Here is a 23,830-nt window from a genome sequence, read left to right as displayed (position 1 = left end):
ATTCACATTTTCACTTCGACCCTTGATAAATCTGCCCCATAAAATATGGTGATCCAAATGACTAAAATATCTCCTATCCAGAAAACCCCAGGTCCCGAGCTTTTTAGATATTAGATCCCATACCTGTATATAGTATATGCCCTAAGTATTGACTCACACTGCATTATATATGTGAATAGTTTATTGTGTTTGACTTTTGTAACCTTTGGGATACAATAAGCTAGTCATATGGTTTTCATTTTATAAAAGAGAGTACAAGTCTGTTGTTAAATCTATTGTGACATATTCTCTGCATCCCACAAGCTTTACAAGAAGGGTTGAGATATAACTACTTTTTGCTTTTGGTCTTGCAAATCTACAATCCGATGTAACATGGAGACAGGCTTAACCTTTTTATGTTTTCAACACATGTAAATCATAATACAAAAACAACCACATTGTAAAAAAGTTAGGACCCCATGGGGCAGATTTATCAAAATGTGAGAATAGAAGTTACCTCTGGAAAACTCATCCAGCATGTATTAATTCTTACGGGAAGTGTATATATCAATAGTTTTATAAATGCGTCTAAAAATGTCATAGGAATAAGTAGAAACTGGGTGTACTATAATCTTACATTTTGATAAATCTGCCCCTATGTAAAATGTAAAAAAAGAGAATGAATGATTTGCAAATCATTTAAACCCTAAATTTACTTACAAGTAGTACAAAGACAACATATCAAATGTTAAAAATTAGAAATTTATTTGATTTTTGAAAATTTATGCACATTTAAAATTTGATGTGAGTAACACATTTAAAAATGTTCTGACAGCGGCACATTTCCCACTGTGTTGCATAATCTCTTCTTTTAACAGCACTATGTAACCATTTAGGAAGTGAGACAAATTGCTGTACTTTTAAAAGTAAAATGTTGTCCCTCTGTAGCCTGATATAGGATTTCAGCTGCTCAACAGTTTGGGGCCTCCTTTTTTTTTTTGTTTCATAATGTGCAAAATTCTTTTAATGGTTAACAAGTCTGTACTGAAGGCAGGTCAGTTTAGCACCCATACTCTTTATCTACGGAGCCATGCTGTTGTAATACGTGCAGACTGTGGTTTGGCATTGTCTTGCTAAAATAAACAAGCAGCATATGTTACTCCAAAATCTGTACCTTCCTAGACCACCCATGCCGTATGCACCTATGCACCCCCAAACCCCCATCACAGATGCTGACTTTTGAACTGCGTGCTGATAAAAAAAAACAAAGCACACGGCCCTTCTTCTTTTTAGCCCAGAGGACATGTTGTCCATGATTATCAAAAGGAATCTGACATTTTGGTTTGTCAGACAACAGAAGAGTTTTGCCTCAGTGTATATTTAATAAGCTTGGCCCAGAGGAGGCAATGGTATGTATAGAGATAGATCAGATAGATCAGATAGATCAGATAGATCAGATAGATAGATCAGATAGATAGATAGATAGATAGATAGATAGATAGATAGATAGATAGATAGATATGGACAACTTTGCCAAATGAGTGGATCTTTCAATGTGTGGTGTAACCCCCATCTTTACTTTTGAGAGACCAAGCCTCTGGGATTCACTCTTTTTAGCATTACACAACTATTCTAATCTTTTATTTCCCTGTCCTATCTTTTATAAAATGGGTTGCTGCCATCAAATTCCAAATGAGCAGTTATTTTACAGATATCCATAGCATTTCTCAGTGTTTTTTCTCAGCATTTGATATGTTGTGCTATTTGCGATCAAATATAGGATTTAAATTATTTGCAAATAATCCAATTCTATTTTTATTTGTATTTTACACAGTGTACCAATTTGTTTTTTTTAAAATGGAGTTGTAAATTAGTATAGGTATTGGATCTGTTATTCAAAATGTTTGGGACATGGTGTATTCCAAATAAGGGGATTCATCATACATGAAGGGGGTTATTTATTAACGTACGATCTGTGTTTTGCACAAAAATTCATTTTGAGGGGGGGTTTTTTTGGGTCAAAAATCTATTTCTCAGGTTAAAATAAAAAAACTTGAATTTTACGAGATTTATTATACCTGACCCTGGAAATAGCTTGAATCCGAAAATACTCTATCTAAAGCCTGTCAAGGTCATGTAGGAGTCGATGGCATAGGTCCCTTGAACAATTTAAAGTAATCAGAGGCGTAACTATAGAGGAAGCAGGCCCTGCGGCTGCTGGGGGTGCCTAGGAGGTATAGGGGCCCCATGAGGTCCTAATTCATATACAATTTCAATAAATATTGGTAAAACAGGTCAATTTCTAGACATTTTGGGGAGCCTCAGTCATATCTAGTTACACCACTGGAAGACATTAACTAAACTAATAACCCCGAACTCGCTGATTAAAATTTTTTCTTAACTTAGAAACCATTCTAGTTGTGAGTTCATTTGAGGTATAAAAAAAACTCTAAAACTCGACATTTGATAAATAACCCCCCATGTCAACTAAAAAAAGATTTAAGCAAAATAGTTTTGCCATCATAATGAATTATTATAGTTTAGTTGATCATCTACAAGAAAAAGGGAAATACATAAAACATTTTAAAATTACTTGTTTATGATGGTCTACAGCAGATTACCTTTCCGTAATTCAGAGCTTTCTGCATAACTGGTTTCCTAATAATGGATCCCATACCTGTGTTGGGATAGTTTTATTAAGAATGATTTTTTAAATGCATCTTACTGCCCAGTGATAGGCTTATATTATAAACAATGCTAACAATATAATTTCCCTGTGACATTCACATGTCACCTGACACATTCACATGACGTCTGCAGACAATCTGTATGTAGAAGGAAACTGGAGCCCCATAGGAAACCAACACAGACATGGAAAGAACATGCAGATATCTTGCAGATAGTGCCCTGGTCAAAATTGAACTCATGACCGGTGCAGAGTAAAAATTCCTTGTTTGCTTGGACAGGTTTTCACATTTGGCTCAGGATTTGACCTAGTGCTTTGCGGCAATTATTGTTTTGCCTGACTGAAATTAAGGAGTTTCGGTACACCTTGCTGGTCCATTAAAAGAATGTTATGGTATGGGGCCTGGAGTTTTCCAGATAAGGGGTAATTTGAAGCATCAGGCAGAAAGTCTACTAACGATTATTGAAAATTAAAAAAAACCCAATAAGATTGTATTTCCACCAACGCTTATTTATGCTAGCCTAATTACAATCACGTAAAACAAGGTACTTTTTATTATTGCAGATAAAGAATATAGTTAAAAAATAGTTTACAATGTCGTTTCTGGATTATGGGTTTCTATACAATAATATACACGTATGCTGCCACACACCCATGCTCCTTCGATGGTGTGTCTGGTGCACAGTCTTAGGGGTTCAGCACACCACTAAGCAACTTGAACACAGAAGTTGACTGGCACACACGACTCATGTCACATATGACTTTTGGCAGCAGGCTTCTTCGGCTATGTAATAGATACCTGCCCCTGTAATCAGTATAGTCTTTAATCAGTTTTCTGCAGTTTATGACTTTGAAACAAGTTTTATACATTATTCTGAACTATTTGGTCACTGGGTTTTCTATTTTTTACAACAAAAAAAAACAGTTGGAAGTAACTACCCAAAGAGACAGTATGGTAATCCCTGGTAACATTAATATACAAAATTACTGATAACGAGATTCCCTGTTTAGAATGCCCTATGGGGCTTTCAGTATTCTAACACAGGGCGAGTAAAAGATACCTGCTGATAGCTTGCTAAAGGCTTTTAACATTGCCTTTGTATAATGTAGAATTAATATTATATAATAATAATATTTGGCTTAATATTTCTGAAAAAATGTAAGTGAAATGAAGCCTTGTTAATAAAAATAGATTTGTCTAAAAATTTAGTAATACATAATTGAAGAAGAATCCATTGCATTTGCAGCTTCATCAATAAACGGATGCAGTAGATTGTTCCTTCATTATTAGCCGTTGGAATTTGAGGGTCTAAATAAACATAAATGTGGGGCAAAGCCCACTTTAAACAAAATTTATGTGGAGTACTATCAATGCCAGGTGTGTATATATAATATTAATGTTATATTAACATAAAACACTGTTTTTTGAGGTTGTTTTAATTTTATTAATTTAAATCTCTTATTTTAACACGTTTTTGATATGCAATAACCAACTTTTTATCAAGTAAAGATGTGTTTAATACTTTTTAATATAAAACAATTGTTTTAGATTGTTGACATTTCGCCTTGAAATTTTTAATAGTCCTTAAAGAACCTGCTTTTTTACCCTTAACTCTTGTTTTCAAGACATCAATACAGGTATGGAGCTTGTTATCCAGACCTGGGGCCTGGGGTTTTCTGCATAAGAGGTCTTTCCATAATTTGGATCTCCATATCTTAAGTCTACTAAAAAAAAATTTTAAACATTAAATAAACCCAATCGGATAGTTTTGCCTCCAATAAGGATTGATTAAATCTTAGTTTGGATCAAGTACGAGGTACTGTTTTATTATTACCGAGAAAAAGAAAAACATTTAAAAAAAAAAAGTGCATTATTTTATTATAATGTAGTCTGTGGGAGATGGCCTTTCTGTAGTTCGGATCTTTGTGGAAAATGGATTTCCTATACCTGTAATAATCTTGAAATGAAGAGTACACTATATAAAAAGTTCTGAAATGTGTGCTAGGGGTTTTAGCATATTAGGTCCTATTTTCCCCTATCTAATGATGCTTTTCTTTTCTATGGGTTAAATGTGTTATTTTCACTGTTCAGTAATTATCCATTTACATTTTTAACCTTATTACTGTGTTTTTCTTTTTTAATATGGGTAATAGTTTGCTCCAGGTGTGTTTCTCATCCTTATTACATTTATTGACTCAGATTGGGAAAGCTGAATATCTTTCCCCTTGTGGAGGGATTAAAGTTGGTCCATGTAATATCATACTTGCATGCTAGGATAACATGGCCACTAATCACAGGAAGCAATCAGGACTATGAGTTTTGCCTCTGTCATATCTCCTATAACCAGTATCTGAAGTTTTGTTTTTTTTGTATTTTTCCAATAACAGATTTTCATTTGTGTTAAAGAATACTCTAGATAAGCCATTTAATTGCCATTTAAACATCGCAGACAAGTAAACTGCCTGTGAAATCTTACTTTTCTTTCTGCTCATGTTCTGGATGAAATAATTTGCTCAGTTTCTCTACAAGTCATTTTGAGAATGATTTGCTACATTTAAAAATGGCAGCCATTTGACTTCGTTCTTCTTTATTGGACTTTTTAAGCCAGTTTCTCAACCAGTGTTCAAGACTGGAGCTGTAACAGAAAGTGCTACAGGCTTAGGATGTATTATCCAGAATGTATTTTTTCCCATAGTTTGGAACACCATATTTTACACCCAAAATTAATACATAAGCAACACATGTATTAATGTATTAATATACCATATTAAGTGGGGTATTAAGAATCTCGCCAAACTGGAATTTATATTTAAGATAATTTTGCCCTTTTGCATCTCTTACCTTGAACCACCATTTTGTGATGGTCTGTGTATTCTGTCAGAGATCACCTGACCAGAAATAATGCAGCTCGAACTGTAACAGGAAGAATTGTGGGAGCAAACGGCAGAACTTTGTTCATTAATTGGCTCATGTGACCTAATGTGTATAGTTTGTGTGTGCTGTGAATCGTACGATCCCAAAGGATGCCCTTAGTTCTTAAAATGGCAGTTTTCTATTTAGCATTACCAAATGGCACATGCTGCTAAAAAGTATTTTATTATGAAAAAGGTTTATTTGAATGAAGCAGGGTTTTATATATGAGCTGTTCTATAAGATATGTTTTTATAGAGAACTACATTGTTTGGGGGTATAGTTTTCCTTTAAATATTAAATAAACCCAATAGGATTGTTTTGCCTCCAGTATGGAGCATGCATCCTATTTACCATCAAGAATGGCTGTGCACTTTTATTCTGGCATTACATATCAATATCATTGCTCTGCCTCTTTAAAGGAAATTGCATGATGACCAAATGCATGAATGCTTTTTTGGTTTGTTTATTTATTTTAAATGTTTGGGCTTTTTAACTTGATTCCAAGTGTTTAACAGTACAGAAGTGTATTTATGGTTATGTTTGATAAAAATTAGCTACAAATCGCTGTATACCCTCTGTTTCTTGGTGGCTATCTGCCTAGAGCTATTTTTATTAATATTAGCCAAACGTCATGTGTCATTGCCAGAAACCACAACTTTATGAGCATGTTTCCAGTCTCCAAGAAGTAGTTTATGGTCTTATAAACAGATTTTTCATCCTGTGTCCCAAGTGACCAACCATGTTTTTCTACTGTATATAATCAATCTCTATTTAAGTGGCTAACTTCACAAATCTATTTCTAGGCATTTGGTAACCAGAAATGACACATAATGCCAGAATATAGAATGTTTTGCATTCTGAATTGTGGCATTAACTATATTTTTTCCCTCCCATTGCTTTCTACTTAAAGGGGGGTTTTCTACTCCATTCTCTTTCTCCTACATTTACTGCATTTTCAGCTTCCAGATTTATTATAGTTACTTCATAGGATAGCTGCTACCAATCTAGCAGTGTTATTGTCATGGGAAGCAGGAGCAGCTTTGGGTTACTGGTGGCGCCCCCAGCTTAGTCTACTTAGCACGGTAAATGTAACACGCAGGTATGGGAATGACTGACAGGCTGAGCTTGCGTTGTCCCTGCCCTTTCTGCACATCACTTGTCAGAACTACCTTTTGGATAGCTTTGTGAGGTCCTTAGATCCGCTGGTGTCCGTAGCCCAAGTGCTGATAGCTTGAAGCTAAGTAAAATGCAGGTGCAGCTGGTTTCCAAGATATATCCAGAGCGAACCTTTGCTCTTAGCTTATCAAAAAAGTGCCATAATATGACCAATTCAACAGAAGCTGACTGGTCAGCCCCCCCATTCAGTCATTTATTGCCGTTTGCATTTTCCGGGAAATTAAATCTGGCCGTACATGAACTATTAATTTTGAGTGACGGGAAATTAAATCTGGCCGTACATGAACTATTAATTTTGAGTGACTGGACACTGCAGTCACATTGCCACTTGACAATTCTGCAGTCCAGAATTGCACCACAACAACCCCCTGCAGGCTATTATTGCCACTGTTTAGCTCAACTCCCTGCAAATAGGCCATTGGGCATCCCCTGAAGTATATCATTGCCTTTATACAATACAAATTTACCCCCAGTAAATTAAACCACTACATTATTAACTGCAATGTGAAAGACCATGTCTTTGTTCAGAAAAGTGAACTACTGCATATATGAGTCTTAAGTCTGGGCAAAACAAGTAGGATAGCAGTGCTGCAGTGTCTTTAAGTTTGTTTTTTTCCCTGCTAGGTGCTCCTTTAAGGGTGGTGGCAGACGGGGAGATTAGTCGCCCAGCGACAAATCTTCTCTACTTCGGGCAACTAATCTCCCCGAAATGCCTTCCTGCAGGCAAGAATATGAATTGCCAGCAGGATGGCATACGAATTGCTTCGGTTTCCCGTCTGCCACCACCCTTATGTACAAGTATGGGCCCTGTTATCCAGAATTTTCAGGACCCAGGGATTTCCAGATAAGGGCTCTTTCTGTCATTTGAATCTTAAGTCTACTAAAAATCATTTAAACATGAATTAAACCAAATAGGATTGTTTTGAATCCAATAAGGATTAATTATAATAAAAATAAGGATTATTATACATATATAATTGGGATGAAGTACAAGGTACTATTTTAAAATTATGGAGAAAAGGGAAATCATTTATAAAAAATTATAATTATTTGATTAAAATGAAGTCTATGAGAGATGGCATTCCCATAACTCTGAGCTTTCTGGATAATGGGTTTCCAGATAACTAATCCTATACCTCTATATAATAGAGGAGACAAAATTATAGGACCCATTCTGTGGTGGTACCAATGGTTTAACTTTAGCTCAAGCACGTTAAAAGTTGCAGGTATAACAAGCGAGTAAAACAATTCCCATTGAAAGCAGTGGGAAAATAAGGTCTTAGCTTGAAGACTACTGCAACATTGTTTTAATGTCACATAGTCAGAACTAGCACTGCACAGAAATGCAAAGGAAATGCAGACAGATACTAATTTTTGTAGTTATTACATTACATAATTTAACATTTAACACTCCGCTTTCAATTAACTTTTATTTTGTTTTTTGATTGTCACTTATTTTTTATGGTTTCTGAATGATTTGCTTTCCTGACCAAAACATCCAAGAAATGTTGCCGAATAAGACTTAATTTTTTCAAGTTTCTTTCGCAGAGTTTGGCCAGTTAAGCATAATGGCTCATGGAGTGAGTTATAGCTCTTGGGTGGCAAAATACATTGTTGGTAATGGTTATTGCGATGACCCTACCCAGGTCAGGAATTATCATTCAGATATGTTGAAGTGATCTTTCTCAGTGTGCTTGCAGGGGCATTTGTTGCTGAATTCAGCCCCACTAGTTGCATACAGTCAGCTTTTTTGAAGTGATCTGAGATGTGCTATACAAAAGAATGTGCCACATTATTCCATCACGTTAATGCCGTGTCCTTTATAACCTTATCCTTTATGTACTTCTCTTTTAAGTGAGGTCTACTCTGCAACACATTCTGGTTAAAATAAGCCCCAGTGAATATAACAGAGTGTAATTCTGTATTGGAGGGTCTCTTAGACAGTGTGAACCCACTATATCCTTGCAGTATTTTTAGGAGAATTATAAAGACTGCATTTTTACCCCTTGTTAAATATATTTAGCTCCTCGCTGCTCCTTCTCAATACCACGTTTTTGCCACTCTTTGTTCTCATCTTCCACGAGGCTCATTTTTTAATTTGTTCTGCTAAAACACTTGCCCTGTGGGTGACAGTACATTTTGGGGTCGAAGTATATCCAATTACTGTGGCGTGGCTTAACTGATCACCTGTCTCAAATTTCTCTCACCACTTACTGTACTTTAGCTGAAACAACAGTTAAGACCTTGCATAGACACACAATATTTTGAGAGGTAGTGATCAGGATATCCTTTTCTTCAGGCTGTAATTTTAAATCATTTTAAATATTGTTAGTGTTGTAGTTTTTTATCCAGGGATCCTATTTTACGAGTACAATTTTATAATATTGCCATAACTTATTTCCGATTTGTTTGTTTCTTTGCTACTGATACAGCATTCTACCAGCTATGGTTGTCTTGTTTCAATATTGAGTTAGGAATGGTGAATTCATTTTCTTAACATGTTCTAATCAATGTATTTAATTAGCCTCGTTGTTTAGAAATGTCTATTAAATTTATTAAATGCTTTTTATCTAATTCATAGATATATTAATACAGCCAACAGTAAATTACTGAATTTACTGTAGACCTTTTAGATTTCATGATTTGTATGTTTTACATTTGAATTATGAAGTTAGAAAAAAATAGGAGAATATAATTTAAAAACTGTTTCTGAGATATTTGCAATTCATTTTGCAGGTAAAAAAACCCAAAATGCAGGATTCTGGAGAGGAAGGTTTAAGGTAAGGATGATTGTGTTTTATAGTAGTTTGAGCAGTTAATAGGTTCTAGTGTTATCAAGCAAATGTCTTTTATATCTAGTTGTGTGATATTTTTAGTGTCTCTTCCACTAGGTTTGCCAATGCATTTATAAAAAAACATTATTTTCGATAGTATGTTAAATAATATCTGAATATATAAATAATTATATATAATTAAAAACTTTCTATTGCTTGCAATAGTTTTGCTTTTTAGTCACTGGAGAAGAATGTACACTTGCATGTTCTTTATATGCCTTGTATGTGTATAGCAGGCTGTACAATTCTCTGATTTCTAAATTAATGTTTCTTAAGGTAATTACAATTATTCAGATACGTATTTATGCCCATCAGAAAACTGTTATCTTCCATTATTCTTTTCCATTGTTAATACTTAAAATGAAACAGGAACAGCATTTTAAATATATTGCAGTTTCATTTAGAAGAGAGAACCAGATGCCTCATAAATATATGGCAACATTTATAAAAGTTGCGTGTGGGGTGTTACATGATATATTTTTCCTTTTCCCTTAGAATTTTCCTTTGTAAATAGAAATATCTGGGTCCTTGGTACCTGGTGTTGTTGATGCTGGGTATTCGTTTAAAATCCTTTTAGAGTCATTAGTTATTCTGAATTGTCTTTCTGAAGACACAGTCAGGGTAGTAAACTTTAATTATTCCTGTTTATGTTTAATCTAAAATATGCTTAAAAGGATTTGCATAATAAAACCACACACAATTCCATAGTGAATATTTGGGAGTGTACAACATTTAAATTGCACTTTTTATTATTATTATTATTATTATTATTATGTATTTATATAGCGCCAACATATTGCGTAGCACTGTAAAGTAAATGTGATTATACAACTAAATCACATGAATTATATACATAGAACATATGGAGTTACATACATCACAATCAATACCGGTACAAAAGGTGAGGAAGGCCCTATGCAAAAGAGCATAGACTCTAAAGGGAGGTTAGTAATACACAAGGTGTGGGAGTGGGCAAGATCGCATTAAGTGGGTGAGAAATGTGGTACTGTATGTGGTGTTGCATTTGATAGTTAAGCAGAGTGCGTTTTTAAGAGATTTCTTGAAAGCAGAAAGGTTGGGAGAAAGTCAGACAGATCATGGGAGAGAGAGTTCCAGGGGGGGGGGTGCAGCCCTTGCAAAGTCTTGAATGTGAGCATGTGAGGAGGTAATGAGAGAAGAGTTGAGTAGCAGGTCAGTAGAGGAGCGAAGTAAGCGGTTGGGTGAGTATATAGAGATGAGTTCAGAGATGTAGGGTGGGGCAGAGTTATGAAGTGCTTTGAATGTCAGGGTCATTAATTTGAATTTGATTCTGAAAGGTAGCGGAAGCTAGTGCAGGGATTGACAGAATGGCGTGGCAGAGGAGGAGCGGTTGCTGAGGTGTATGAGCCTCGCAGCAGTGTTCATTATGGACTGGGGAGGTGACAGTCTCTGGAGGGGAAGGCCAATTAAAAGAGTTACAGTAGTCTAGACGTGATATGACGAGAGAGTGAATAAGAATTTTGGCAGCATCTTGGGTGATAAATGTATTTTGGATATGTTCCTTAGGTGGAAGTGACATGATTTAATAAGTGACTGGATATGAGGAGTGAATGACAGGGCAGAATCTAGGATAACCGCAAGGCACCGGGCCTGGGGAGAGGGGGTGATAGTGGAATTGTTAGCTATGATGGATACTTCCGGGATGTTACTGGTGTCAGTTGGAGGAAAGAGAACCATTTCAGTTTTAGAGAGGTTTAATTTAAGTTAGCGTTGCAACATGCAGGTAGAGATAGCAGACAGGCTGGAGGAGACGCATGTTAGGAGTTCTGGGTTGAGATCAGGAGATGAGATAGATCTGAGTATCGTCAGCATAGAGGTGGTAGTGGAAACCATACGAGTTGATTAATTTGCAGAGGGAGGAAGTATAGAGAGAGAATAGTAATGGTCCCAGGACAGAGCCTTGAAGAACCCCAACAGAAAGAGGTAGGGGAGAAGATGCTACTCTGTTGTAGGAGACACTGAAGGAACGATTGGTGATGTAAGAAGAGAACCAGGACAGGGCTCTGTCACGAAGGACAAGCGAATGGAGGGACTGTAGGAGGAGAGGGTTATATACAGTGTCAAATGCAGCTGAGAGATCAAGCAGTATTAGTAGTGAGAAATGATTGTTGGCTTTAGCTGTTAAAAGGTCATTAGTTAGTTAAGTCAAGGCAGTTTCAGTGGAGTGTTGTGGCTTAAAACCAGATTGTAGGGGTCCAACAGGTTATTGTCAGAGAGGAATGAGGTTAGTCAGTTGTAGACTAGGCGCTCAAGTGGTTTAGAGATGAAAGGTAGCAGAGAGATTGGTCGGGGTTTGTCAAGATTGGAGGGATCAAGAGAGGGTTTTTTCAGAATGGAGGTGACAAGAGCATGTTTTAGTTGAGAAGGAAACAGTCCAGTTGAGAGCAAAAGATTAAATAGGTGAGTTAAGGCTTTGATTAGACAAGGATTGGTATTGCGGAGAAGTTTTGAGGGAATTCGATCAAGCGGGCAGGTGGTAAGGTGAGAAGAGGCCTTCTTACAGCATAAACAGCTTATCCGTTAATTCACAGCCAGTAGTACAAGTTCTTCTATTCCACCAGTTATTCTTTGTTCAGTTTCCAAAGTTGTAGAAAGTTACTGGAACTCTGAGATTGAAATGATGAAACAAAAACCAGTCACATCATGACTATGAAAAGGGCTGAGAGGATGGAATCCATCTGTCCATGAAGTGTCACATGATTCACATGTTCTTTTATACTACAGGAACCTTTTATCCAGAAAGCTCAGGACCTGGGGTTTTCTGGATAACAGATTTTTCGATAATTTGGATCTTCATACCTAAAGTCTACTAGAAAATCATTTAAAGGTTAAATGAACCCGATAGACTGGTTTTGCTTCCAAAATTAATTATAAATCAGTACAGGGTACTGTTTTATTATTACAGAGAAAAAGGAAATCTTTTTAAAAATTTGGATTAGTTGATTATAATGCGGAACTTTCTGGATAACAGGTTTCCAGATAACGGATCCCATACCTATATTATTAATTCTTGAGCAGATCTCTTTTTGTGTTTCTCTATTTTTTTTTTTATATTTATAAATCTATATCCTGGCCAGACATGCAATCCTTCTCAACCCTGTGTTTATCAGCTTCAAAAGTGGAATTATTTATTTGGAAAAAGTCATGCCAAATAAAGTGAAAAGCTAGCATGGTCTTTCTTCCACACAAGGCGAATTCTCTCACTGACAAGGACACTGCCTTGGCTGAGTCAGCTTACGCATTCTTTGTACAAACCATATAGCTAAAAGTGTCTCTTTATTTGCTAGTTCTCTCTTAAAGGAACAGTTCAGTGTAAAAATAAAATCTGGGTAAATAGTCAGGCAACATAAAAAAAGGTTTCTAATATAGTTAGTTAGCCAAAAATGTAATGTAATGTATAAAGGCTGGAGTCACTGGAAGTCTAATATAATAGCCAGAATACTACTTCCTGCTCTGCAACTCTCTAACTCTTGTTAGCGACATGGGACATAACTGTTCAGTGAGTTTGCAATTGATCCTTAGCATGCAGGTCAGATTCAAAAGCAACAGTTATGACATGTGCCCCCACCCATCAAGCGACTGACTGGTTACTTCCTGGAAACCAAGAGAGCTGAAAAGCAGGAAGTAGTGTTCTGGCTATTTTGTTAGACATCCAGTCACTCCAGCCTTTATACATTACATTTTTGGCTAGCTAACTATATTGAAACATTTTTTATCTTGCACAGCCTTTACCCATTTTTTTATTTTTATATTGAGCAATTTACTTTAAAGCTATACAGGTATAGTGGAGTTTAGGGTTAATGTGTATAGTATGTTATACGCAGATAGATAGATAGATAGATAGATAGATAGATAGATAGATGTATAATGTTTTGTTTTAAAATGTTGTTCTTTTTATTTTAATATTCATCTAATAGAAGTACTAAACACAAACATCATGCAGAGGCTGAAATTATTTAGCAAAGAAGAAGTGGGGCAGCACAAGTACTGTACCTGCTTTTTTTTTTGTTTTCTCTAAATATGAATTGAATTGCCAGCCAATACCAATAACAATATGCTACTGTGTAAATAAGAGACAGGGTTCCCTGTAAAACTGAACATATATATATATATATATATAAGTATTTTACTGAAGAATACTACAGAGTACTGGTCTGGTATTAGATTAGTATGCATCAATTGAAAGTGAACCCTGCACATATACATATACATACATATATACATACATACATACACACATACACACATTATATATATATATATATATATATATATATATATATATATATAGATATATATATATACATTTTCCCCCAAGTGGCAGGGGAAAATAAGCACTCTTTTAACCAAAACATTTCTTTCATTGGGCAAATTGTCAATAGTGAAATTGTTACCAATCTCTTCGGAGCTGGTGTGAATAGCATAGCGCCCCATAGGCACATTTCCTAACCCAATAGTATACTCTTAATCCACACCTGCAGTGGAGGAAATGTTTTTGTAACATAGCTGATAATTAACCACTTAAAGACTATGGCACTGCAGACTGAAACTTATCTGACACAACAGTTATGATACAGATACAAAAAAAAACAAAAGCTTAAATTTGAAGGGATTTTCTACCTCTAACATGAGGTTTATTAAAATATTTCATACAAAACACATGTAAACACTGTTTCAAACAAATAAAGCATTTTACTAGGAATTTTTTTCTTAATAGAATTTAGTATTGTAATAGGCCATAATTACACAATGCCATTTTAATTACATATGTCCATCCCTCTTGCTCACATACAGTACGAGACAAGAGTATTAATACATGCAGGCTTACATCAACCAATGAATGAACAGACTTGTCTTTTACTCCCACACTTCTTCCTAGTACATTTAGAACCTGCATTTTTTTCCAGAGGTGATCAGTGAATGACACGCATAACTTCATAAAATGATGGCTCAAGGTAAAAGATTTGGCAGAAAAATAGTTATTGATATGCGTATGGCAATTTGATGCAATTCTGTAATGCACCACTCATTTCAATATAAACTATTTGTTGGATAAGTTCTTCTTTCAGAACATTTTGTTCCATTTACAGAACCAGTCATTTTTTTTTCTTTTTCTTACATTTAGGCCAATTCTACATGGGGGCTGATCAGCCCCAATGCTGGCATAAGCTTTCTTCTTTCGCTGCACCTGGAACCATTGCATTGAGTTGGTCCAGGCACACTTGGCAGATTTCGGCATTAGAATTCAAACACTCGTTTTGCCAAACTGTCAAAAGCTGGAGTGTGTGCCTGAAACCAGTCCAACGCAGTGGTTCCTGATGCAGGGTGGGGCAGAATTTTTTATGGGAGTCTGGGCCCTCACTACTGGAGCAACCTTTCTGGCAACCACACTCAAGTGTGCAGTTTTGGGCCAAAATGTGCCCTGTGTGGGCAGTGACAGATGGTTGTCATTAATGTTGGTGGCAGTCTTCACTGGCCATATGTATTGGAGTGTGTGAAATTAGTGTAAGATCAAGATTTGAATTTCCCTTGGAGTATTTTACATAGATTTTAGTCTGGAGGGATAGGCCAAACAGTTACATGTAAAGTACCTCTCAAGGACATCTGTTGGAACAATTATGAAAACAGGCAGGAATCTATCTGGCTGTTCTGTGAATTTCATCCCAAGACTAATTTAAGAGAACACAAAATTGTAATACATTTCAAGATTTTCATTTTAATAGATTTTAATACTTCTATACTTATCTTCATACAAATCTTAAATAAAAGATCGGTAGAATGAAAGTTAAAACTATTAAGATGGACACACACGCGCACATGAAACAACATTTTTTTTACAATATTCAGTGCATGTATGGTGGCAGATGAAGCAACATCTCGTTGATTGGCCAAAATGGAAAATTTTGATTGGGCGCCTTTGAAGGCTTTGCAAACATCAGCAAAGAGATATTGATAAATCGTCAGTAGAATTCTATTGTTTCTACCTGTTTATCAGATGATTCAGGCTGCAAATGGTTGCATACTATGGTACTCTACTTATATTGGATGACCGCAAATGTAACAAACAAATATTTTCATTCGTATGGGGATCCTACAACTGCATTTAGTGTTCTGTCTTCATGACTTACAGCATGGTTTAATGCATTTCTTTTCATACTTTTCCTTCAGTCAAGTGGGCAGCAATGAAACTGTTGAACGTAAAGCAGAGCCATCTTCAAATATGTCATCAAACCACACCATGCCAAGTGAAAGTAAGTTCTTTTGCTTGTTGCTTAAGTTTAGCTATTAGCATATCTTAATATGCATGAAATGCATTTTTATTTAGATTCAGATAATACAGTATATTAAAATGCTTTTTCTTTAAACCTGTTTTTTTTGTTCCATTCCCCAGTCCTACCCTGTGCAGATTACATTCTACGTGCAAATGACTATACTTCACAGATCTATCCTGCAAAGTAAGTCAGTGTTTTTACCACAAAGAAAGCCATTCAATCTATTACTTGTTGGCAATCTCACTTAAGTATGTAGTTGTGTGTCAAAATCAGCTTTTTCACTTTGAAAAACTTGAGTAACAGGAAAAATAAAAACTCAAATTGTTAATTTTTGTTAATCAGCCCGTTAGTGTTTCTGTTTTCTGTAATTATTGCAGAAGAACATATAAGGGAATCTCAGGTTTATAGAGAAACTAGCATTACATTAACCATAATTATGCAGAGAAAAGTTTAACAGCGTTATTGGCATAAAAACAATGCAATGCAAAAGGTCACTGGACTAGACAAATCTGGCCTTGTTGCAATACCGCAAGCAGAATCTTACAGTAAAATATTTAAATATGTAGGTAAGCTCTGAACCATGTCTGGATTCTGTGCATACTTACAAATGATACTTCAGAGTTATGGAATATTAGTTATACGTGATTCAGGGCTTTGCTTTTTTTATGCATTCTCTACGTCTACTGGATTATTTTTTTTGCCTAAGGCAATACATTTTGTTATCAATAAAAGCCAGTTGCAAAAATTGCATAATATGTTGTAGTTGAGGAATAATCCAATTTTTTTTGTTCATACTGAGACTTAAGTTATATCATTGTTTGTTATTGTAAGCTGTTTATGCTAATACCAAAATTGCAACAAACTAAGGTAAAATGTATCTAGAAACATTTCCTCATGTTGTTTCCAGCCAACCAGTTCAGATAACGATTGTTACAATGTTCCTAAAACGTAACCTCTAATTACTGTTGCCCATACGCATAAAGACTCGCTGCTCTTTAAATTCAAGGCAGTGCAATTTATTGCCACAGATTATTTTGGAAGGGTAAAAATTTGGTGTGTTGCTTAAATACTAAAGAACTAAACATTAATGAAGAAGAGTAGAATTATTGCCCATTATGTTTTGGCTTTCTGTACCGGCTCAAGGAAACTACAACCCTTCAACAGTGAAGAACTGTGCCTCCAAACATGCGACTGTAGCTCCCCGTCTTCTTTTTTTGTGTTCTGTATGGTTAATCCAGATAAACTGATGAAATACCAAAAAATACTGTCATTTTGCCTGTTAGAAAAAGTTGTTTACTTTATCATAGATATTTTGCTTGTGTATATATATAGCAAACAGTGGCATTTACCTCAATTTATGTTCATATTCCATTTTCCATTCCACACAGACCATATACCCACATCCTCTCCGTAGCAGAAACAGTGGCAGCATATACTGGGCAAACACAGTATCAAACGTTGCAGCAGCCATCTCAGCCATACACCGTTTACCCTCAGGCTTCACCAACATATGGTCTACCTCCCTTTGGTAAGCCGCAGTCTTTCATAGAAAAATTTGCAGGAGAGTTGAGATTAGTGACCCACTTTTAAGGGGGGGGAGCAGAAGCAGCTAGAGATACGAATACAATTCCATTTGGTAGGAAATACTTTCTCTAAAGGAATATGTTTGTATTGTTTCATGAGCAATTATACTTTCTTTTATAAATATAATTTGTATTATCTGTTGCTTATCTGTTAATTCTGTCATCAGGAGCTCTGTGGCCAGGTATCAAATCTGAAAGTGGTTTAATTCAGACACCATCTTCACCTGTTGTGCTAACATCATCAGGAGTTACCAGCAGCCAGTCCAGTCCTGTTCTCTACTCATATCCTGTGCAAGGTAAAACCATTCTTCTTTAGTGAAGGCACAAAAGGACCAAAATATGGTAGAAGGATGAGAAAAGCTTTACCAGGCACTATAAGTTCAGTAGGAAGATCACATGGTCTTAATGCAATAATAGTTTCCATACCTATATATAAAATAAATTGCCTATGTTTATTCAATAAAGTGAACTTATCCTTACATGTGATATGATATAGGTAGTAAAAACCATGTAAAGCTATGGGCACACAGGCTGAAGGTTCCAGCTGTTGTGAGCCTGCATATTTTTGCAGGTTTAGAGAAGCAGATCTGCTCAGTGCCCCTGCTCCATTGATTTGAATCCGCTCACACACAGCGAAACTGTAGCAGGGCAGTCCAAATATGCTAAAGGAGACATCTCTGGGCTGACATCAGCTTCTCTTCGTGTGTGCTGATCGGATTCAAATCAATGGAGTAGGGGCAGGGGGCACATCCGCATGGGCAGGGGGCACATCCGCAGGGGCAGGGGGCACTTCCGCAGGGGCAGGGAGCAGGTCCGCAGGGTGCAGATCCGCAGGGGCAGGGTGCAGATCCGCAGGGGCAGGGTGCAGATCTGCTTCTCTCAGCCTGCAAACATATGCAGTTTGATGACAGCCGGAGCCTTCAGCCTCTGTGCCCATAGCCTAACATACTATTCCCTCATTCCCCAGTTTATAAATACATTTCCAATCCTATGGTTCTATACATGCTTCAATTTCTGTAATAAAGTAATGTTTCCACCACTTGCTTATATAGTTAAGAAAAATAATAGAAAGTTTGCAATCTATGTTCTTTAAGGAGAATGAAACCCCCAGTCCAATTGGGGTGCCAAATGTTAGGGCACCCCCCCCCCAGGATTGTAAAGACTTACCTGATACCCCAGGTGAGTGCTCCTGTTAGCAGAAAACTGCACCTGCCAGGTTCACTAGCAAGCAAGCGATTCTATTCCATGTTTCTCTCTTTTTCTGTGGGCACACATGTGCAGTAAAATTAAAAGCAGGACTCTAACAAGAAAAGCTGGCCTTTTTGCTCTACTGTGCATGCATCGGCTGCTGGATTCTGAATAAAGCAGAAAGGAGGAAGAGGATCGCTTGCTTGCAATTGCCCTGGGCTGGTGCAGTTTTATGTTGACAGGAGCACCGGCCTATCAGGTAAGTCATTATTTTCCTTGAGGGTGCCCTAACATTTGGCACCCTCCTTGGATTGGAGCTTTCGTTCTCCTTTAAAAACGTAGATTGCAAACTTTTCTATTTTTTTTTTTTTTTAAATCCTTTAAAAATGGTTGTACTGAACACACTAATAAGTCATTAAAAATAAACATCTGACAATTGATCAATGATTATAAAATTAAATACATATCCCTTTTACCACATAGATAAGATAAAGCCATCACTTAATAAAATACTGCAATGCAATTGAGAACTGTCTTTAATAGCATAACACCATGGACACAGAAAAATACCATCTATGTATTACTTATTCTGTTATTTTCTGTATGTATGTCTTAATTTTTATATAGAATTGTAAGCCGTGGCACAATTGCTCATGTGGGTGTGCTGATCATGTGAAGTGTTTGGTAGGGTTGTGCAGTATTTCCCAATGTTGTGCTGTGTTTATCCACACAGACAATTGTCTGTAGAAATAAGTCAAATCAACAGGACTTGTTGAAACGTCTTCAGGTAAAAACACAGCAAGTCCAGTTGATTTGACTTATTTCTACAGACCTACCATGACCTGGATAAATGAGAATCTTAACAAACACACACAAACAATTGACAAAACATGTCATCCTTCAGATGTTTAGAAACAGATATATAGATATATTATGTATGTATATATTATATATTGCATCCAAATGTTTCTTTTTATTTTCTGCAGCTTCATCTACAAATGCCAGTGCTATATCTAGCCCTACAACCATTGCAAATATTTCAATCCCAACAGTTACCAGCATTTCAAACCAGGTGACTATTACACCGCTTAAGTGGTATTTTAGTAACTTATCAAAAACATAAACAGGAGCTTGCTTCTCCCTACTGTGTCTGATTAACAGGAAACCTGTTTCTCCTCTTATATTGAGCCTTAGGTGGCGTTAACATTATAGTTCTTATTCGTTATCTGTGATTGTAAAGCAGATATACACATGCTTTGTCCTGTTCTTGTGGCAAATTACTCTTATCTGTTTGAAGGAAAATTAAACGTGTTGTCTTGATGGTACATTTTTTGTAGGAGTACCCAACATACACAATTCTTGGGCAAAATCAGTATCCACAGTGTTACCCAAATCAAGGTTTCCCACCATCAGCATCCTCCAGTAATGCAGAGGCCAACTCTGTTCCACAATCTTTTGCGGTGGATAAAGCAGAAAACACAGTACCAACACAGGCATCTCAGCAGCCACTAACTGGTGAGTGGTAACCATCCTACTTGGTCATGCTTTCAGTGAGTACTGTCCATCCATTTCTGAATAGTCTTGCTATACGCCAAGTACCAAAGAAACAGTATCAGTGGCAACAGCATGTAGCTTTTATTTAATTTGATACCCAGAAAACGGTTTGCACCAGCTTTTATCTGCATATCTAAAGTTTTTCTAAAGGAAATTATTTGACTATAAACGATTACAGGGACTTTTTATAAATTTGATTGGCAATCTCCTTATGTGTAGCCTTAATGCTAAATTTGATGTGAAAAACTTGTCTTTCAAACGTACTAAAATGTCTTACTATTACATGTAATTTGGCAAAGCTCAACTGGTTTAGTTAATTATTTTCCATAAGAAGACAAAAAAATGTGACCAAAAAAGAATTTGCAAAAAATGAGTATAGAACATTTTGACAAAAGGCTGGATGTGATACACAAAACCACACGCCTGTGCAACCATCCAATATGCTCATTCATACATTCATACATTCATTCATACATACATACATACATACATACATACATACATACATACATACATACATGCATGTGTTAGGGTTGGAATGGTACATTCCAGTTAGTCAGAGTTGTTGGGTAACAATTTACATTCTTTTTGGCTGAAAACCTGTGTTTGCAAAGGGCAGCAGCTAACAGGGGTGTTTTCATAATTAGCTTTGTATTTGTTCATTCCAAGGGTTCAGGTGTGCATATGTGCTTTTTGACAACCCACCTGTAGCTCAGTTGCAGATGGTCTGTTTGATTATCCCTTGGCTAAATAACCAGCCTGGTCTATGCTGCATACACAATAGCCACTGTGATCTTAATTTGTTTTACTCTTAAAGGACCAGTAACAACATCATGTTAAAATATAATTTATTTACACTTAAGCTTTGCTTCTAATCATAAGTAGTGATGGGGGAATCTGAATTTTTTTTTCACCCATTGGAGTGTCATTTTTGTGGCGAAACTTGCCGAAAAGTTTCACTCATCCCTAATGATAAGCTTTGTTCATTCATGCAGTAGTAAAAAAAACTTTATATTTGTAAAATGTCATTTTAAAAATGAATTTGTCTTGTTTTACCAGTACCAGCTCAGTATACCAGATACCTGATCTGATAATTTGATGCATCAAAGTGAAAAATACATCCGCTTTTTTGACATGAGCTCATTCAGTCGGTCTAAAAGCTGCATAAACACTATTTGAACTTTCAAAAATAAATACAAATGTGTTTTTTAAAAAAGGACATACTTGACTTCACAGTAAACCATACCTGATTTTACAATAAACCGTCATAGTCAGTGTGTGTGATATACAAGGACCAGGTCCCCAACCCCTTCCTCACCTTGCTATGTATGTATGTATGTATGTATGTATGTATGTATGTGTGGTTACTCATTTCTCTTGACTCCTAAAATAGTGTTATAAGTGCTGATTGGAGATTTCTCAAATAATTGACTCCTATTTTAATAGTCAAACCCAAAGAACAGAAAGCGCTAAACAGATATTGCTTTTAATAGCAATTTTATCCTTATAAATTTAAAACCATTGCTAATCCTTAATGGAAATAGCTTTTAAAGCAGTAAATGTTAAGACATTTCTTTTCAAAATTATATTCCTTATCACACTATTTCATATTGCTTTCTAGTAAAGGAAACACATTGAATTCCATTTAAAGCAGTTGTTCACCTTCCAAACACTTTTTTTCAGTTGTTATTTTGAAATTGTTAATCAGAATTTTTTTCAGTTGGTTTCCATCTTTTATTTTTTAATGTTTTCCATAATTGAAGTTTAAAGTTTACTGTTCCTGTACCTGGTGTTTTAGTCTGGCAGCTCAGTAATCCAGGTGCATATTCTGAACTGTTATAATTTGCTACATTAGTTGATAGATTTCTCAGCAATATCTGTGGAATATTTGCAACTATTGTATCAATTATAATAGCTGCCTTTAATGCTCAGCAGGGACAAAGATAAGAAATGTATCACTAAATGTATCAATTTAAATCAGTTACAGAGTTTGTGACTCCCCCCTCCCTGTGCTGCTTTAGAAAGCCATAGGAAGGTGAAAAATGAAAATTTCAGCTTCAATATTAGAAAAAGGGTCACAAAAGGAAAATAGAAGGTAATGGGAAAAGTTAAACTTTTCCGCCCCACCCCTTTTGTGACGCCATTGGTGGAGTGGCGCGGGTCTATAAAAGAAAGCCGGAAGTCGGGCTCAGGTGGAGGGAGGGCGGATATCAGGCGGGTAAAACCCAACCCACACATCACTACTGTTAACCCAAAGTCTGTTTGTTTGTTTTGTTTTGCTGTTTCAGACAATGCAAGAGCAATGGGCAGCAAGGAGACTGAAGAGCAAAATAAGAAAACTGCGCCTGTAAAGAACAGAGGGAAGAGTAAGAAAGCAGATGCCTCCTCGCCACAACACAGTGATCTTGAGGTGTGTATGTGTTGCCATGTTTGCCAAATTGTAAACAGCATGAAAATACTAGAATGTTGTAGAATGTTGTTACATCTATATGAAGTACAAATATTTACATTATATTTATGTTTTAAAAAGTATCTTTCAAAATGACAGTGTTATATTTCCTGAGGGGGGGGGTGTGTGGGGGGGGGTGTGTGTGTAGATATATATGAGATACACAAGCCATGAATATATTAAATTATATCCTTATAAACAGTGACTGGTGATGTCATCAGTTATAAACGTGAGTAGTGATGTCACCTTTGTCACATGACTCAATAAAACTTGTGTGTTATAATAAAGTACCCCTTATTGTAAAATGTGAGGATATTATAAGTCACCTCAGAGTTCCATGACCTGTATAAAAGCACTCAGCCTTCAGCCTTGTGCTTTTATATGGTCATGGAACTCCTCGGTGACTATAATATATATAATATACTTTTTTCACTATATATTGAATAAAGTACCCCCTATTGTAAAATATAAGGATAGTTAAAGTCACTGAGGAGTTCCATGACCATATAAAAGCATGAGGCCGAACTCCGAAGTTACTTCGGATATAATTTACAAGATATTCATGTTTTTTGTACATTTTTTATATGTATGTGTGTATGTGTGTATGTGTGTATGTGTGTATGTATGTATGTATATATGCATATATGTATGTATATGTATATGTGCAGGGTTCACTTTCAATTGATGCATACTAATCTAATACCAGACCAGTACTCTGTAGTATTCTTCAGTAAAATACTTTTATGCAAACATACTGTCAACTGTCCAGTGTTTAATTTCTTGTAAGTATCCAACGGAGTGCTGGTCTGGAATCACCACATCGATGTGTGCAGAAACAGCATTGCCTTCCAGAAAGTTGGCAGGATTGGATCGTAGATTTAACATAAGGCTGATGCTGAAATACTGGCATAACTGTGCACCAACCATCCTTGCCGCCTGTCCATAATTAAAGCTAGCTGTTGTTTTGTTTTTTATTTAAATGTAGCACCTGTACATATTGTGCACTGTGCCATGTATCCTGAGAGAGAAATGCAGAGCTATGCAGTTGTTTTTGTGGTTCCTTCTTGGGTCATGTCGCTTCCATTCCCTGCTTGGATAACTTGATCATTGATCGAGTGCATGCAAGCTGGCCCAGAACCACAGTGAATAAATCTGC

General features: G+C 36.2%; 1 protein-coding gene across 1 annotated transcript in view; it reads left to right on the top strand.

Annotated features, from left to right (window-relative positions):
* The window catches only part of eya3.L (EYA transcriptional coactivator and phosphatase 3 L homeolog), a gene marked incomplete at its 5' end in the record, with an annotated part of 79,368 nt that overhangs the window by 42,532 nt on the left and 13,006 nt on the right, over positions 1 to 23,830 (top strand). Inside the window, 8 exon segments of the mRNA NM_001096525.1 lie at positions 9,492 to 9,535; positions 15,797 to 15,879; positions 16,020 to 16,083; positions 17,289 to 17,428; positions 17,651 to 17,779; positions 19,658 to 19,743; positions 20,009 to 20,186; positions 22,514 to 22,635. Coding sequence (NP_001089994.1) covers positions 9,492 to 9,535; positions 15,797 to 15,879; positions 16,020 to 16,083; positions 17,289 to 17,428; positions 17,651 to 17,779; positions 19,658 to 19,743; positions 20,009 to 20,186; positions 22,514 to 22,635 — 846 coding nt within the window.

The sequence above is a fragment of the Xenopus laevis genome, chromosome 2L (assembly GCF_017654675.1).
Source record: "Xenopus laevis strain J_2021 chromosome 2L, Xenopus_laevis_v10.1, whole genome shotgun sequence".
Taxonomy (NCBI): Eukaryota; Metazoa; Chordata; class Amphibia; order Anura; family Pipidae; genus Xenopus; species Xenopus laevis.
The sequence above is the reverse complement of the archived record's forward strand: the minus strand, read 5'-3'. Positions and strand labels throughout refer to the sequence as shown.